The sequence below is a fragment of the Erpetoichthys calabaricus genome, chromosome 7 (assembly GCF_900747795.2).
Source record: "Erpetoichthys calabaricus chromosome 7, fErpCal1.3, whole genome shotgun sequence".
NCBI lineage: Eukaryota > Metazoa > Chordata > Cladistia > Polypteriformes > Polypteridae > Erpetoichthys > Erpetoichthys calabaricus.
In genome coordinates, this window is record NC_041400.2 from 148,201,278 (window position 1) to 148,217,835 (window position 16,558).

The window sequence follows — 16,558 nt, forward strand, 5'->3', positions numbered from 1 at the left end:
AGGAGTGCGTGTCAGGAGCAGATCATGTCACAGAGATAGAGAGAGACAAAAGCAAACAAATCAATAGGGCTGTTTGCCTTTTAAGTATGCGAAGCACCGCGGCACAAAGCTGTTGAAGGCGGCAGCTCACACCCCCTCCGTCAGGAGCAGACAAAGAGAGAGAGAGAGAGAGAGAGAGAGAGAGTTTGTTTTTCAAGCAAAAATCAATACGTGCCCTTTGAGCTGACATGCAGCTGCACAAAAGATAGCAACGTGAAGATAATCTTTCAGCATTTTTAGACGAGTGTCCGTATCGTCTAGGTGTGCGAACAGCCCCCCTGCTCAATCCCCCTACGTCAGGATCAGAGAAAGTCAGCGCAAGACAAAGAGAAAAGTAAGCTGGGTAGCTTCTCAGCCATCTGCCAATAGCGTCCCTTGTATGAAATCAACTGGGCAAACCAACTGAGAAAGCATGTACCAGAAATTAAAAGACCCATTGTCCGCAGAAACCCGCGAAGCAGCGAAAAATCCGCGATATATATTTAAATATGCTTACATATAAAATCCGCGATGGAGTGAAGCTGCGAAAGGCGAAGCGCGATATAGCGAGGGATCACTGTACATTTGACTTTATTGATATTTACCTTGTAGATGTAGTTCTATATTTGTTCACAAAAAATAATACAAGTTCCATTGCCTCTGTTAATTTTATTGAACAATAGGTTATGATTTATGCCACAATTTTTGCTTTTATATGTTATATAGAACTATGTTGTTATTATTATTTGACCCCCCTACAAAAATGGGGATGGATGGATGGATGGATATTTTTTGCCCCCCCAGACAAGCCAAATGCCCACCCACACATGATGTTCTGGTCACACCTCTACTTGTATTGAATTGTTTTGTGTTGCTCTTGGATAGTGCTCTGATTCAACATTCATCGTACTTTTTGATCACACCTCATACATTCTGGCCTAGAAGTATAGTTAAGTTTTTTTTTCAGAAGTGACAAACAAACAAAAAAGGAAAAAGGCATTAAAAATAGCGACTTTTTTCACTTATTATAATTCAGAACTGCTAAGAATATTTGAACAAAATGTGTATTTGATGGTATTTTGGTGTTCTTGTTCCTTTTTATTGTATTTTCTATTAGAATGCAACATGAATTGAATTACTGACGCTTTTCTCATTTAAGCACACCACAAGCATTGTATTCTTCACATTTTAACCTACAGCAGCAATATGTCTGAGTGTTGTTTACGGATTGCTTCTCAGATATTTAGTTGAACATTTATTGTCAAGTAATACCCATAAATAATGTCATTTCTCCTTATTATTGCCTTTTGTCTTGTTTTCTGTTCTAGGATGGGATGGCTGGGGGTGTACAGACAACTCAGCAGCATATTCCTATGGATTTCAGCTCTTGTCTACCCTCCTACTCTGTCTTAGTAACCTGATGTTTGTCCCTCCTGTTGCCATTGCCATTCGGAATCATTACCTCCTTGAAGCATCTGTCTATATTTTTACCATGTTCTTTTCAACAGTGAGTATAGCAAATATTTTCTTACTGGAATATTATGGGCTGTTTTCTATAAGGAGTTCATTTTTCTTGGAAATGACTCAATGTGCTTTTACGACATGAACAAACTAATTATAATAAGTTCCTGTTTTATGATAAGGATGAAAATGAATACAAAGCTTTCATACCGTATGGTGAGTTCAGCTGTATCATTACAACACGTTTGAAGCCTGCTTAGCAATACATGTTTAAAACCAGTGTTTACAAACCTCTTTGATAAATTAATAACACGTGTATTCCAATTCAAACTCTTTACTTACGTTGAGGGAAACCCAAATTTGTATTTCAGCTAAATATTGCAATAAATTATAAAGTAATAACAAATAAACAAGTACAAATACAAAATAAAAATAAAACAACAAATTTAATTAAAGCTATGTAACATATTAAGACAATCGGGTAAGACAATTACAGACTAAGGTAAAATGATTTGAAATTAAAAATGTAAATTGTTGAAGTCTAAACAGTTGTGTTTGAAAGTATCTTCCTAATTATTCCAAGTTGCTGATGCACAGTAGTGAAAGCAGACTTTCCAGATTCAGTTCAAACTTGTGGGATATGAAGCATAATCCTGTCAAAGGAGTGAGTTTGATAAGGTCCATTGATCACTTTCAGCACAGGAGTACTGCAAGTTGGCAAACAACCGACAAGGGCTTTATAAATAAGCAAAGTCCAATATATATCTCATTTCACATATAGATTGAACCATCTAACTTTACTATACAGCATGAAATGGTGAGTATTATAACTGTCTCCTGTAATAAACTTTAGTCCATAGTGATGAACTGACTCCAGAGGCTTAAGGGCAGTAACGGAAGCATGCCTATATAATACGTCTACATGATGTACAAGTGAGAAGAAAGTTCCCTCCACTATTCCCTTTCTCTACAGGAAACCAGCTTTTGCTGATCAAATTACTTACAAGGAATTTAAATGTGAATTTCTCATCAAGCCAAATGCCAAGATACTTATATTCTGTAAATGTATTTAAATAATAATTATCAGTATACTTAGGTATTGCAAACAACGTGAATTTTGTTTTTTCAGCAATCAAATCTAACATATGATTATAAGATGCAGCTTAGAAAGCCTCAAAGGAACACTGTAGATCTTTAACAGCTTATAATAAAGAGTTAGCACAGAAGTAAAGAACAGTGCCTTACAGACTGTTACTGATGATACAATATCATCATAGATTGTGAACAGGTCTGGATCTAGAACTGAACCTTCAAGCACATCTTTAGTAACTGGAAGGAATTCAGATTTGGTGCACCCTGTGGTAACGCATTGCTGCCTAGCCAAAAGATAATTCTGAAACCATTCACACACTTTATGATGAAAGCCAATGTACTGTAGTCTTTTCAAAACCAAGAAATGATCAGCTATATCAAATTCTTTTCACAGATTAATAAAAAGAGAAACACCATGTTTCAGTTTACAGCAGTATTAAGATAATTTAAAACTAAAGTGGTTGCACTAATAGTAGAAAGCTTTTCCCTGAAACCATATTAAAGAGGATTGAGGATATTGTAAGAAATTATTTGAGCTTAATATTCACTAAAGGCTCTAGAATTTAAGCTAGACATGCCAATTTGGAAATTGGACTATAAGTACTGAAATCTGACATTTTACAGTTTTTATGTTTTTAAGTTACATGAACAGATTCTAACCATTACAAGGTGTTAAGTTTTCAACAATAATTGCAGCTGTGAGCCATAAAGAGAAAGAATGTAATTTGTACTCACAAGTTAATTTCCTAGAATTAATGGTTTATAATGCCTTATCAATAACAAAATAACATTAGAACAATCTAGAGAAGACCAGGCCATTCAGCCCTACAAAGCTTGCCAGTCCTATCCACCTAATTCTTCTAAAAAAACATTAAGTTAAGTTTTCAAAGTCCCTAAAGTTCTACTGCCTACCACATTACTTGGTAGCTTATTCCATGTGTCTATGGTTCTCTGTGTAAAGAAAAACTTCTTAATGTTTGTGTAAAATTTACCCTTAACAAGTTTCCAACTGAGTCCCTGTATTCTTGATGAACTCCTTTTAAAATAACAGTCTCAATCCACTGCACTAACTCCCTTCTTAATTTTAAACACTTTAATCATGTCACCTCTTAGTCTTCTTTTGTTTAAACTGAAAATGCTCAGCTCATTTAATCTTTCCTCAAAATTCATCCCTTATAGCCCTGGAATCAGCCACTAGTCCACTATGACTCCTAAATCTTTCTCATAAGGCATATTTTTGATTCTCAGATCTCCCATTGTTTATTCAAACCTAACATTTTAACTTTACATTTACTTACATTAAATTTCATCTGCCACAAATTTACCCAAGTCTGTGTACTGTTCAATTTCCTCTGTAATGATTCAATGGGTTCTCGATTATCTGCCAATCTACCTAGCTTGGTATCATCTGCAAACTTAACCAGCTTGTTACTTATTACTTTTATATAACATAAAGGGAGAAATTATGCCTTGTGTATATTTGCCATACATGTATGAATTTTACATTGAGTTTTGAGTGTTTTGATGAAGTGATGCTATCGTTTTTATGCTCACTTTCACCTTATGCAAGTTGCTTGATCCACAAGGACCCTAGATGTAAAGTAACAAACATCAAATATTACACTATAGCTATGTACTTGTAAAGCACTATGATTGTGATATTTACTATAGAAAGCTGCTGTATAAAATAAAGATTACTTGATGTAGAATATGTGGGGCAGGTGCCACACAATGGTTATTTCTTGAAGACTATACGTTTAAATCCTGGCTCAATGGCTATCTGCATGAGGTATTCATAGTCTCCTCATGTGTACTTACATTTTATGAAAAGGTTGTTTTGTGTTCTGTCCACGTCCCAAATAAATGTAGTTTTGCCTGATCTGTAACTTCATTTTGATCCAGTATGAAAGAATGTGGGAGTGTAAAGTGCTGCCACCTCACTCTATCAAGATATGCTGTGACCCGCTATGACCTTCATCTGGATTAAGTGAACCCAGAAAATGATAGAATGATGGAATTTATTTGGTTGTTGTATATCTTTGTGGTCATAGTAAGAGTGCTGTAAAATCTAGCTGTCACTTTACATTATTATGCAAATTGGGAAGATCACAGCATAGTAGCTTCAGTAGGGAGTTTACATGGTGGGAGCTTGAGTCATGAGTGGTGAAGAAAATTCAGGCAAAATCTTGATTGATGCCAGAATGAGCTGATTTGGAATAACAGTAAATTATTTTGCATACAGAGGGAGAGAGGTTAGGAGCACGCGCTGATACAGAGCATTGCTGCACCCACTACACGACAAACCAACTCAGGATCCAGATTAGGACCCGAGTGCAGCCATGCAACAGGTGACACCTCAGCACCACACTAGTTCAGATGGAATGGAACAGTGTGAGGTTTTCTTATGGTGGCTGGAGTGCCAATTCTGCCTCCATTTTGCATACAAAAGTGTATAAAATATATGCACCAATTAGCCACAACATTAAAAACACAGGTGAAGTGAATAACATTGATAATACTGTTAAAATGCCACCTGTCATAGAGTGGGACATATTAGGCAGCAAGTGAACTATCAGTTCTGAAAGGTGACATGTTGGAAGCCAGAAAAATGAACAAGGATAAAGATCAGAGCGACTATGAGAAGGGCCAAATTATGATGGCTAGACCACTGGGTTAGAGCATCTGCAAATGACAGGTCTTGTGGGTGTTCCTGGTATGCAATTGTTAGTACCTACCAAAAGTGATCCAGGGAAGGACAACTGGTGAACAAGAACCAGGGCCATTGGTGCCCAAGGCTAACTGATGTACATTTGTAGTGAAGACTATCCTGTCTGGTCCAATCCCACAGAAGAGCTGCTATTGTACAAATTGCTGAAAAACATCATGAGAGAAAGGGGTCAGAACACACAGTGCAGCACAAAATGCTCCGTATGGAGCTGCATAGCCTGCAGTCCAGCAAGAGAGCTTATGCTAACCCCTCTCCATTGCTGAAAAGCATACAATGAGCATGTGAGCATCTAAACTGGACCATGGAGCAATGGAATAACTTGGGCTGGTCTGATGAGTCACATTTTTTTTTAGATCATGTGGTGCTCATGAATCATTTACCTGAGGAACAGATGGCAGGCCATTTACTTGAGGTCTATCAGTTGAGAAAAAACTGAAAGCATCCCCAGTGCAGTAGCAAATTGGCAGATACCCACTGGAAAAAACACAGTTTGATGGGCAGGGCAAAAATGGGCAGTCTGGGTTTTTGTATTTTTTGGTTTTGAAGAAATTATGGTAGTTTTTATTTTGTTTGCTTCAGCCAGTTTCATGTATTTTATATGTTTTTCTATTACCCCAATCTATTAGCAAGCACAGCCTAGTGACTTAGTGCACACTGTGTCTCAAAAGCTGCTGTAGAGCCATTTATAGTACAATTGCAGTTTCACATTTCACACAAAAGCTGTACTACAAGGACATTAAGTGATTTACTCAAAACCACATGCTGCAAATCAGTAGCTTATTTCAGAACTGCATCAAAAACTTCAGGGAATTATGGCCTCTTTTTCTAACCTCTATGATGCTTGTTCTTTTGAAGCCACAAATGTTTTCTTATAAGAAAAATAAAAGCCTTGTTATGTTCAGTAAAAAAAGAACAACAGCGCACACTCCCATCCACCATGAGCAGTCTGTATTACTTACAACCACTTCAGTGAGTTTTAGTAAAATTATGCTAAAGTGGCTTTGTATTTGGGGAACTAAAGGCCTTTTGAAGGACACAAATTAACCTGCAATAAGTATAAATGAACAAAAAGAAATGATAATAGCACAAGATAGACTGAAAGTCTCATAAGCATGCCTCACAAGAATAAACATTCATTTTGTATATTTTTCATGGTGTACTCACAGTTTCACATTCAGCATTACTAATAGGCAGTACGCCTTATGGAATATGCTTCCTATGCCGTATGGGATTCATTGCCTTGAATAAAAATGGCAAAAATTAATTTAAAAAAACAGCTTAGTTAATATGGATGAGCTTTTAACTGTAATCTTGTGAGTAACTTCTGGAAAATGTACTAAAAAAAATCTCTGCCCACTGTAACAACTAGATGGTGTTAAGGCCCTGACTATAGACTTTGGCAAGCCAAATTAACATTTAGAGCCATCTCAGAGTGGATTTACAGGTATTATAAAAAGCAGTTCACATCTGAGATATCTAAAAATCATTTCTCGGAATATTTTCTTCTACTTTTCAAGATATTTGCAATATAATTTGTAATATTTCAAATACATTTTCAGATATCTCAAAATAACTGCCTGTCCATTTCAAGATATATCAAATGACTTTGCATGCATTTTAAGGTAAATTGTTTCCTGTAAAATTTTCTATTCTTTTAAAGGGACTTGTCTAGTTTTAGATATCTTGAAATACATGTGAGATATCTCAAAATAAAAAGGAAGTTATTTTGAGATAATCTAAAATGTGTTTCAGATATCTGAAAATGGACAGGAAGATATTTTGAAATATCTGGAAGCATGTTTGAGATATCTATAATTGTATTGTAGTTATCACAAAAAAGATTTTCAGTTTCTGTATCTTAAAATAGGTTCATGTTTTTTTAAAGATATATTAAAACATATTAGAGATATCTTGAAGTAATATTCAAAATCTGTTAACTACATTTTAAGATATCTAAAATGGAATAGAGATGTACAGGTATTTTAAAATATCATGAAATGTATTTGAGATATGTAAAAGTGTATTTTATATATCTGGAATGTGAACCATTATAAAGATATCTGAAATAGTTTAAGATGTCGTAAATACTGTATATCTCCAGATATCTCAAAATAATATCCAAACCATTTTAAGATTCTGCAAATATATTTCCAGACACCTTAAAATTGCTTCTTGTCCAGTTTCAATATATTTCAAATGCATTTCAAGATATCTTAAAATAGAAAATATGTGCAAGTTATTTTGGGATATCTTCAGTTGCATTTCGGATATCTCAAAATGACTACAGACATATTTTAAGATATCTTGAATTACATTTCAAGATATCTTGAACCACCTTGTGTTGTGCTTGGAGACAGGCTACTAAAACTGTCAGCTGTGAGCTTGACCTTGCTTTGTCATCAACTTTGCAATATTGTGATGGTATCCTGTTTTTTCCACTTCTGTTATGCCAGTCACAAGTAGATCCTGTTTCTTTTTGTTCCAACTGGCAACTCTGATTTGCCTAGTTGGCAATATTAGATTGTTAGCGACTACATTACAAAGAGTGTTAAAATCGACTAGGAGATGAATGTGTTTTTGAAAAACTGCAATGAGAATTGATACCTACATATTCAGAAACACTATTACCAAAAAACAGAGCTCTAATCTGGGACGGAAGTCTAAACAAAGATTGCCAGTTGTCATTAACAGAATGAAGAATGAACAATAAATCAATCAGAAAACCATACACTAAGAGCACAAGTTTAGGGTTGCTTAAGGTTTCAATTCGTCTGAGTGTTGTGATGGGTTCTAAAATGGTGGCTTAATAACATGGGACCTCCTGGGAGGCAGCCCTTAAAAACACATCCTAGTAACTTACTAAAAAATGTTGAGATTGCAGAATGGTGAAGTGACATGTTAAAAATTTCACAACAAGAATATTTTTTATTTTTCTTAAACTGAATTAGTTATGCCAAACACATGTATGATTATTGCGGCACGGTGGCACAGTGGGTAGCGCTGCTGCCTTGCAGTTGGGAGACCTGGGGACCTGGGTTCGCTTCCCGGGTCCTCCCTGCGTGGAGTTTGCATTTTCTCCCCGTGTCTGCGTGGGTTTCCTCCGGGCGCTCCGGTTTCCTCCCACAGTTCAAAGACATGCAGGTTAGGTGGATTGGCGATTCTAAATTGGCCCTAGTGTGTTTGGTGTTTGTGTGTGTCCTGCGGTGGGTTGGCACCCTGCCCGGGATTGGTTCCTGCCTTGTGCCCTGTGTTGGCTGGGATTGGCTCCAGCAGACCCCCGTGACCCTGTGTTCGGATTCAGCGGGTTGGAAAATGGATGGATGTATGATTATATTCCACGAGGCTTTAACTTTCAAAATATCCACAAAATATTAAATGAAAAAATTATATCTGAAGCAATAAAAATTTCTAACAAGGTGTCCAAATTCTTAACATCTTGATGATGGTTTTCTCGGTGATCCATGATATGTGTGATTCCTTCAAAGTTTTTTTAAATATCCTTCTCCTGATCTGTGCCTTTTAACAATAAACATTCTGTAGATTTTTCTTATACAGAGAGCTAGTCCTGAAACACCATAACCCACTCGTAATGAGGATACCAGGTCCTCCGTTTGAAGTCAGGCCTAGGCCTAGGTGGAGTTCCCACAGGCAAATACCTAGAAGCCAGGTCTGTCACAGCCTGAAATTCTGATGTGGGACAGCCCTCCTGTGGGTCCACCACCTGCAAGAGGAATAGGGGCTGGGTACGATGTGACCTGGTTGGCGGTCAAAGGCAGAAGTGTTAATAGATTGAATCTTGACACATAAATTGACTCTTGGGATGTGGAATGTCACCTCTCTTGGGAGAAGGAGCCAGAGATGTTCTGTGAGGCAGAGTGATACCAACTAGAGATTATTGCGTTCAAGAGCACCTACTCATTTGGTTCTAGAACCAAACCTCTCAAAAGATGCTGGACTTTCCTTTACTCTGGAATTCCCCTTTGGGAAAGGCATTCAGCAGGAGTGGGCTTCTTATTGATGCCATGTTGGAGTTTGTCCTGGAGAACAAGAGGGGCTGCCACTGTGTGACAGAAGGTCATGGAGGGGAGGACCCTGACTGCCATATATTTTTATGCACCAAATGGCCATTCAAAGTACCAGGCCCTCTTGGTGCGTCTAGAGAGGATCCAGTAAAGGGTCCGAGCAGGGGATCTCATAGCTCTGCTGAGCGACTTCAGCACTCATGGGGTAAGGATGGAGACACCTGGAGAAGTATGATTGGGAGGAACAGCCTTTCTAATCTAAACCTGAGCTGTGTTTTATTTTTGGACCTCTGTGCTAGGCATGGCTTGTCCAATATGAACAACATAAGGTATCTCATAAGTGTACTTGGTACCAGACCACCTTAGGACAAAGATCTATGATTGATTTTATGACTGTAAATTCAGATTTTCTGCTGTATGTTCTGAACATTAAGGTGAAGAGACTGATCACCACCTGGGATAGATGGAGGGGGAGGTACCTGGACAGATCAGGAAAGCCCATCCAAATAGTGAGGGTGGGGTGAACTGGGAACATGTGATGAAAGCCCCTGTCCAAAATGCTTTCAACTCCCACCTCTGAAGAGCTTTTTCCACATCCATGGGGACATAGAGTTCAAAAGGACCTTTTTCAAAGTCTTCATTGTGTATGCAGCTGTGGCCTGATTGCTGTAGGTTCCTCTCAAGATGGCAACCCATGAACCCAGTGGTGGGCAACAGTGGTGAGGGATGCCATCAGGCTGAAGTAGGATGTCTTCGGTGTACAGTTAGCAAGGGAGGCTTCTGAAACAGTAGAGGGGTACCATCATGCCAAAAGGCTGCAACCTTTGTGTCAGTGAAGCAAAAACCCAGGTGTGGGCGTAGTTTGTAGAGACCATGGAAAGTGTCTGTTAATCAGGCTCAAAGAGGACCTGGCAAACCGTCAGGTCACTCGGAAGAAGAAGGCAGGACTTCACCCAGGCTATTACCTGCACTGAGGATGTAGCCTGGTGGTGGAAGGAAAGCTTTTTGAGGAACGTCTAAACCTAATGGACATGCTTGCTGTGGAGGAGGCACAACCAGAAGATAATGGGGGATCATTGAGGGAGTTAAGCAATTCTACAGTGGCAGGTTCCCAGGGATGGAGATCTGCCCAGAAATGCTGAAGGTCTTTGACATTGCTGGGCTAGTATGGGTGACACGCCTTTTCAATGTTGTGTGGTCTTTGGGAGCAGTGCCCCTAAGAGTCAGCGGTTTCATTTTGCGGACGTGTTTCGCCCCCCTTGTCTATCAGTGTCTAAGCAAGTTTCTCTCTCCTCTGAGGTTTCATTTTGCCGATGTGCTTGCCTCACTTGTGTATTAGTGGCTAAGCGAATTTGTCTTTCGTCAGCCGTTTCACTTTGGCGATGAAGTCGCTTTCTTTCAGCTTCATTCTGTAGCCGTGTACTCGGTTAATCTTCTGACTTGTGAACTTGGGGCCGCCTTGCAGGCATCTTAGAGCTTCATGCTGTAGCCTCACACTTCCGGACAGACAGACAATACACACTTCCACGCGTAGACGTTTATATATAAGAAAAGTCTGTCAGCACAAACTCAGAAATTATTGCATACAATGTATCTGCTTTTAGACTAGTAACAAAGAATTTCAAACATGGAATTAAAAACACTGGTCTATTTCAACACAAAGCAATATATTTCAATTTAAAACTAAAACATACCAATTTGTACAAAAAGACACGTTCCAGATTTTTTGTCTTCATTTAGAGGCTGCTTCTGGATATTGTCTCACTCTTTGCATCCAATCCCTGATGCATGGCAAAACAATTTGCCAATATTTAGCTGTTTGGCATACTTTTGGTGCTACATCTTAACCACCCAATCGTTCCTTCTGGTCTCTTTTTTAACCACAGGCCTAATGGATCTAACAAGTACGTTTTGCTTTGCACCACTGAAAGTTTTCAAAGATATCACTGCTGCCTACTATAAATCATTTCAGTCTGTTTACGTCTTTTGCCATTTTATGTTGCAATGGTCTGGTCAGCAGGTTGCAAAGCCTGAATAAAGCAGGCTGTCAGTTCTTTGTGTATTAGGACAGCTGATGTTTGTGGGTGAGCCTGAAGATATGTAGAGCATCATCTTAAGTTATTTACAGCTGGAATCTGAAGCATCCATTGTTACTCAGGGGTGTATATAGTCAAGGCGGTTTTAAAATTAGTGCCAACTTTAACATAAGCCAAATAATCCAAGATTCTATGTGAAAAATATTCACTTTGTTACAAATCGACTGGTTCACACATGATCAACACAAAAATGTTGTTGTTTCCCAGCTTAAACCAATTTAAAATTATGCATCGCAACAGATAATGTGATACAAAATATTTTCTTCACTGCTTCTGTCTTTCACAGGGCACCTTACTACTTGTGATAGAGGGCAAGTGAAATGTTGTGCTAGAGTGCTAGGAGAATGGCCTCTGGTGTTTCATAGTCCTGAAAGGGATTTCCAAGGCAGTGTTGAACGTGGTTTTGGACCAGCATTTAAAGTAACAAACAGGTTATATCAGAACATGGAAAATTGTTTCTTTTTTGTTGTACTATATTTAGAGATATGAGAACACAGATCATTCTGATACATGCATTATAATAAACTGTAATGAAAATCGCTTGTAGTACATTTTCCCTTCTTTATCTTTTGATTATTTGTGTTTAATTAAAATGTTTACCACATATTAAACTAGGGGAAGCAACTGTGATCTTCCTGACATGAACTTGATATTATTTTTTTTATTTTTTTCCCTTTGTGTGTTCAGTTTTACCATGCCTGTGACCAACCTGGAATAGTAGTCTTCTGCATCATGGAATATGATGTTCTGCAGTTCTGTGACTTCTTGGGCTCTCTAATGTCAGTGTGGGTTACTGTCATCGCTATGGCACGACTCAAGTCCATCATAAAACAGGTTTGGTTTTACATTTAGTTAAAAAATACATATACTTAATTAGTTAGAATAAGGAATTGGTTTTGTTTTAAAACCTTTAAAGAATTATAGTATTCAGTATTGCAAACATGAAGCCAATGTGATGTGCAAAGATCATTTAAAGATGTGAATATTTCAAGTTACAATATTTTTATTGTTCTGCATTCTAAAAAGTCTTTTTATAGTTTTTATTTTGTAGTTAACTAATATATTATACATCATCAATAAAACTTCAATACCTCAAAGTATTGAAGGATTTCAAATTATGTGTATAGTAACACAGTGATGCTTGTAATCTTTAAGAGTGATCAATGACAAAGATGGTAATGCAGGCAAAAAAGACATTTGGATAAAGTATGTAAAGGAACTCTTCACAGATTCAAGTAGCTATTGGATAGACAAAAATAAAGAAAGGTAATCAATGAAATAGAAAATGGAATTACACTTGAGGAAGTGGTAAATGTAATCAAAAAACTGAAGAACAATAAGAGTGCTGGGATAGATGGAATATCGGCAGAACTGATTAAAGCAGGAGAAACAAGTATAGCCAAAGAAATACACAAAATATGTGTGGAAATCTGGGATACAGGCAGGTGTAAGTGACTTATGGTGATGCTAACAAAAAAGGTGACTTGAAAAGCTGTGCAAATCGCAGTTCAATAGCATTGATACCACATATGAGCAAAGTTGTGTTAAATGTCATTCAAGAACAAAAATGGATAGCCTTGGAGAACTGACATTTAGAGCAACAAGCCAGCTTTTGAAAAGACAAGAGCACTTTCCAACAGGTCTTGGTGTTAAGATTATTAGCAGAACACTGCAAAAAATGCATATGCAAAAAATCTGCCAGTGGGGTAAGCAAAATTTACTTGACAAGATTTCTTAAAGTAACTTAAATAATCGTAAATAAAAATGTATTGATAAGTCAATAATTCTTACAATTAGGAAAACAAGACTTGATGTCATGATATAAGTACCTTTCCACTTGGTTAGATTTCATTTTTTGCAGTGAAGATACAAAGTCTAGTTGTCAAAACATCTAGCATTATTTTGTGAATTTTAACAAAGCATTTGAGTTGGTTTGACATGAAAGATTGTCTGCAGCATTGGAAAGTATGGCATTACCATCCAAGCTGGTTGGAGCATTGACAGGATTGTAGGAAGAATTTTTACTGTCTGTCAGAGTGGAAGAGAGTTGAGTAGCTGGATGAAGTCAATAGTGAGAACCAGACAAGGAGATTCAGTGTCTCTGCTGTTGTTCATAGCATTGTTAGAAACAATAATGAAAAAGATGGAAGTACAAGGGACATTCAAAACGTTTCTGCACTTTATTTTAACTCTATTTATTAAGAATTTCAAAAATACATGACATCACTTTTCTACATAGTCACCTTCCTTTGAGGTGCAATTTTCCCAGTCACATGATACTATCAGGCACGACCAATTACTACTCCTCCCGCCTTCACCATTTCCAACGAAAATTTAAAAGTGCAGAAACTTTTTGAACGTCCCTCGTAGATTTAAGAAAAAGAATTACCATTGAAAAGCAAATAGTCAAAGATCTTAGATTTCCAGATCATATTGACATACTAATAACATTATTAATTGGATCTGCAAGAGAAACTAAATGTGTTAGAAGAAAACATAAAAGACAAAAGTTTATTCATAAACAAAGATAAGACAGAAGCATTGGTGATGGGAAATAATAAGGCAGATACAAATTTAGATGGAGAGAAACCAGAATGTGTAGACCAGTTTGTTTACTTAGAGTAGGTAGTCTGATAATGAATAACAACAATTGCTCAAAGGCCATCATTAAAAGAATGGGTATTGCACAGAGTTCTTTTGCAGCACTGAATAAAATATGGAAAAGTAGCTATACCTCAGTGAAAATTAAAATAAATATACTGGTAATGTGTATATTCACAACTTTATTTTATGCTTGTGAAACATGGACTTTGAGAAAGAGAGAAATTTTGAAATTGAATACATTGGAAATTGCAATGCTACAGAAAGATTCAGAAAATTGGATGGAAGCAAAAGGTAACAAATGAAAGAGTTGGAAAAGATCTTAAATAAGAAAAGACTATTGTGAAGGTATTAAAGAGTGGCAGTTGAATCTCTTTTCGCACATACTGTATCCAAGATGGGAGAGGAAAGGCTAATCCGAATGATGATAGAGAAAAAAGAAATTGGAAATGGTGAGTAGGAACACCAGCAAGGATGACATCCAAAATAGCTTGAAGTAGCAGAACGGATAGAAATAAGGGTAGCTATGGAAAGAAAAAGATTCTGGAAACCGTCTGGAAAAGAATGAAAAGCACCATCTGCCTCTACATGGACAACAGGGGATCTCTGGATCTAGATCTGGAAAATTTTCACAATTTTCTTGGATTTTTTGCAATTTTTGTGTAATATGCAATTATTACATAAAAGAGATACAGAATTAAATGGAATTGATATTGCAAAGGAATGCGTTTAATTTGAAAGTTCAAATTTAGTTGAAAGAACAGAGTAGGTGGATATATTTACTTTGTGAATACAGTAACTATATTACTACAAAAAAAGAATTTGTTGTCAGTTGTTTATGAGAATTACTGACCATAGGCCAATGTTAATTAATGTTTTGAAAACCTAGTATTGTTTAAGTCAGTTATATGGTAAAGGTTTAAACTTTTCTTGGTTTTGTTCCATATTTTCATGTCTTTCAAATCTTACACTTTCAATTGTAATAGGTGCTGTACCTTCTGGGAGCTATGCTGCTTTCAATGGCTTTGCAGTTGGATCGACATGGCTTGTGGAATCTCCTTGGCCCTAGTCTCTTTGCCTTAGGAATTATGGCTGTTGCCTGGGTAAGCAGAGAATAATAAATTATGAATCACAAAGCTCAAATCCCAGCCCGGAGACTGCCTGCATGGATTTTGTAGATTTTCCTCATGTCTGTTTAGCGTTATCTCCAAGCGATCAAGTTCTCCACTGACATCCCCAAGATATACTTGTTAGGTTAATTGGTCATTGTGTATGAGCCTGGTGTGAGTGTACTCTTCGATGCACTAACTCCTGATGCTGCAAAACAGGTATAGCTCACTGAGGAATGAATATACCTGTTCACATTCATGTGCTTTCCTTTTTCGCATTTCTGCAATTACAATTAAAATGGTTCTCTTGTGTACATGTTGTACTCATTGGTGGTCAGAAGAACAGTCATTGAATGGCAAGTTTTGAAAAGATTAGTTTGCAAAGTTCAGCTTGTTTACAGCAGTCTTTTTAAGATCCACATGCATGCTAAATGACAAGTGCTTTTAGGAGTTAAAGTATTATTAATCTTTACCTTATTTTTGAAAAATGGCTGAGGAAATTGTCTGTATATCAGTATAAATAAACTAAATGAATTTACTTTCTATTTAGTAATATACCAATGTGTACAATTACAAAAGACATGAATAAAAAAAGAGGTAGGTATATTTTGTACCTTGGCTGCTCACACACTCTGAATGTACCTACAGTACATGAACTTGAAGCTGTGTAGTGATATTCCATTTCTTACTTGCCAAGTGGAAGACAGCTTCAATAAGAAATCATTGTGCCCATCCAGTAAGTTTTAATTTCAGCACATTTTAGATTGTTGAACTATAATAAATACTGTACTTCTGCTCAGTAAATGATTAAGCTATACACCCACTTATACATTTACTGAACTTACTTACTGCTTGTAAGCATTGCAGGGAGCAAGGGTCTATACCAGCAGCATCAGATACAAGGCAGGGGCCAACCCTGAACGGGACCCTAGTCCATCTTACACTCATGTACACATCCACCAAGCGAATTGACAGTCACCAGAGAGCCATCTCACCCATGCCTGTCACTTCACTGTTGTCTCCTCTTCTTTTGTGCTTTTCATGGGAAGGATATCAAGGCATTCCCAAGGACCGGAGAGCATCTAGTTTAATGACCTGAGGGTTGCCTCTCTTCTCTTCTTCAGATAAGTCTACAATGATCTCCAGTATCCACTAGGGTGGTTCATAGCCAAAACTGATGAGATTCTTGCGTGCAAGAATAATCACTAATCTAGTGCAGTGGCAGTTGCTTTGTAAACATTGTTTTGGACTGTGGTGATGAAGCATGAACTTAGTACTTGGAGGAAGATTTAAATTTGCTGGTCAATACAGTGTAATTTCCCATCCTCAGCAATGGTTACAAGCACTAACAGGGGTTAGTGACCAAAAGTATAAGCAGCAGAGACGTCTACACATTGCTATATTGAGAGACTTTTTGAGGTGGTATGGCCA

At 37.3% G+C, this 16,558-nt stretch overlaps 1 protein-coding gene across 1 annotated transcript in view; it reads left to right on the plus strand.

Annotated features, from left to right (window-relative positions):
* The window catches only part of tmem8b (transmembrane protein 8B), a 653,793-nt gene that overhangs the window by 623,431 nt on the left and 13,804 nt on the right, over positions 1–16,558 (plus strand). The window contains exons 10-12 of the mRNA XM_028805536.2: positions 1,347–1,525; positions 12,105–12,251; positions 15,005–15,121. Of these exons, the coding sequence (XP_028661369.1) occupies positions 1,347–1,525; positions 12,105–12,251; positions 15,005–15,121 (443 nt within the window). The remainder of the gene's footprint in view (positions 1–1,346; positions 1,526–12,104; positions 12,252–15,004; positions 15,122–16,558) is intronic.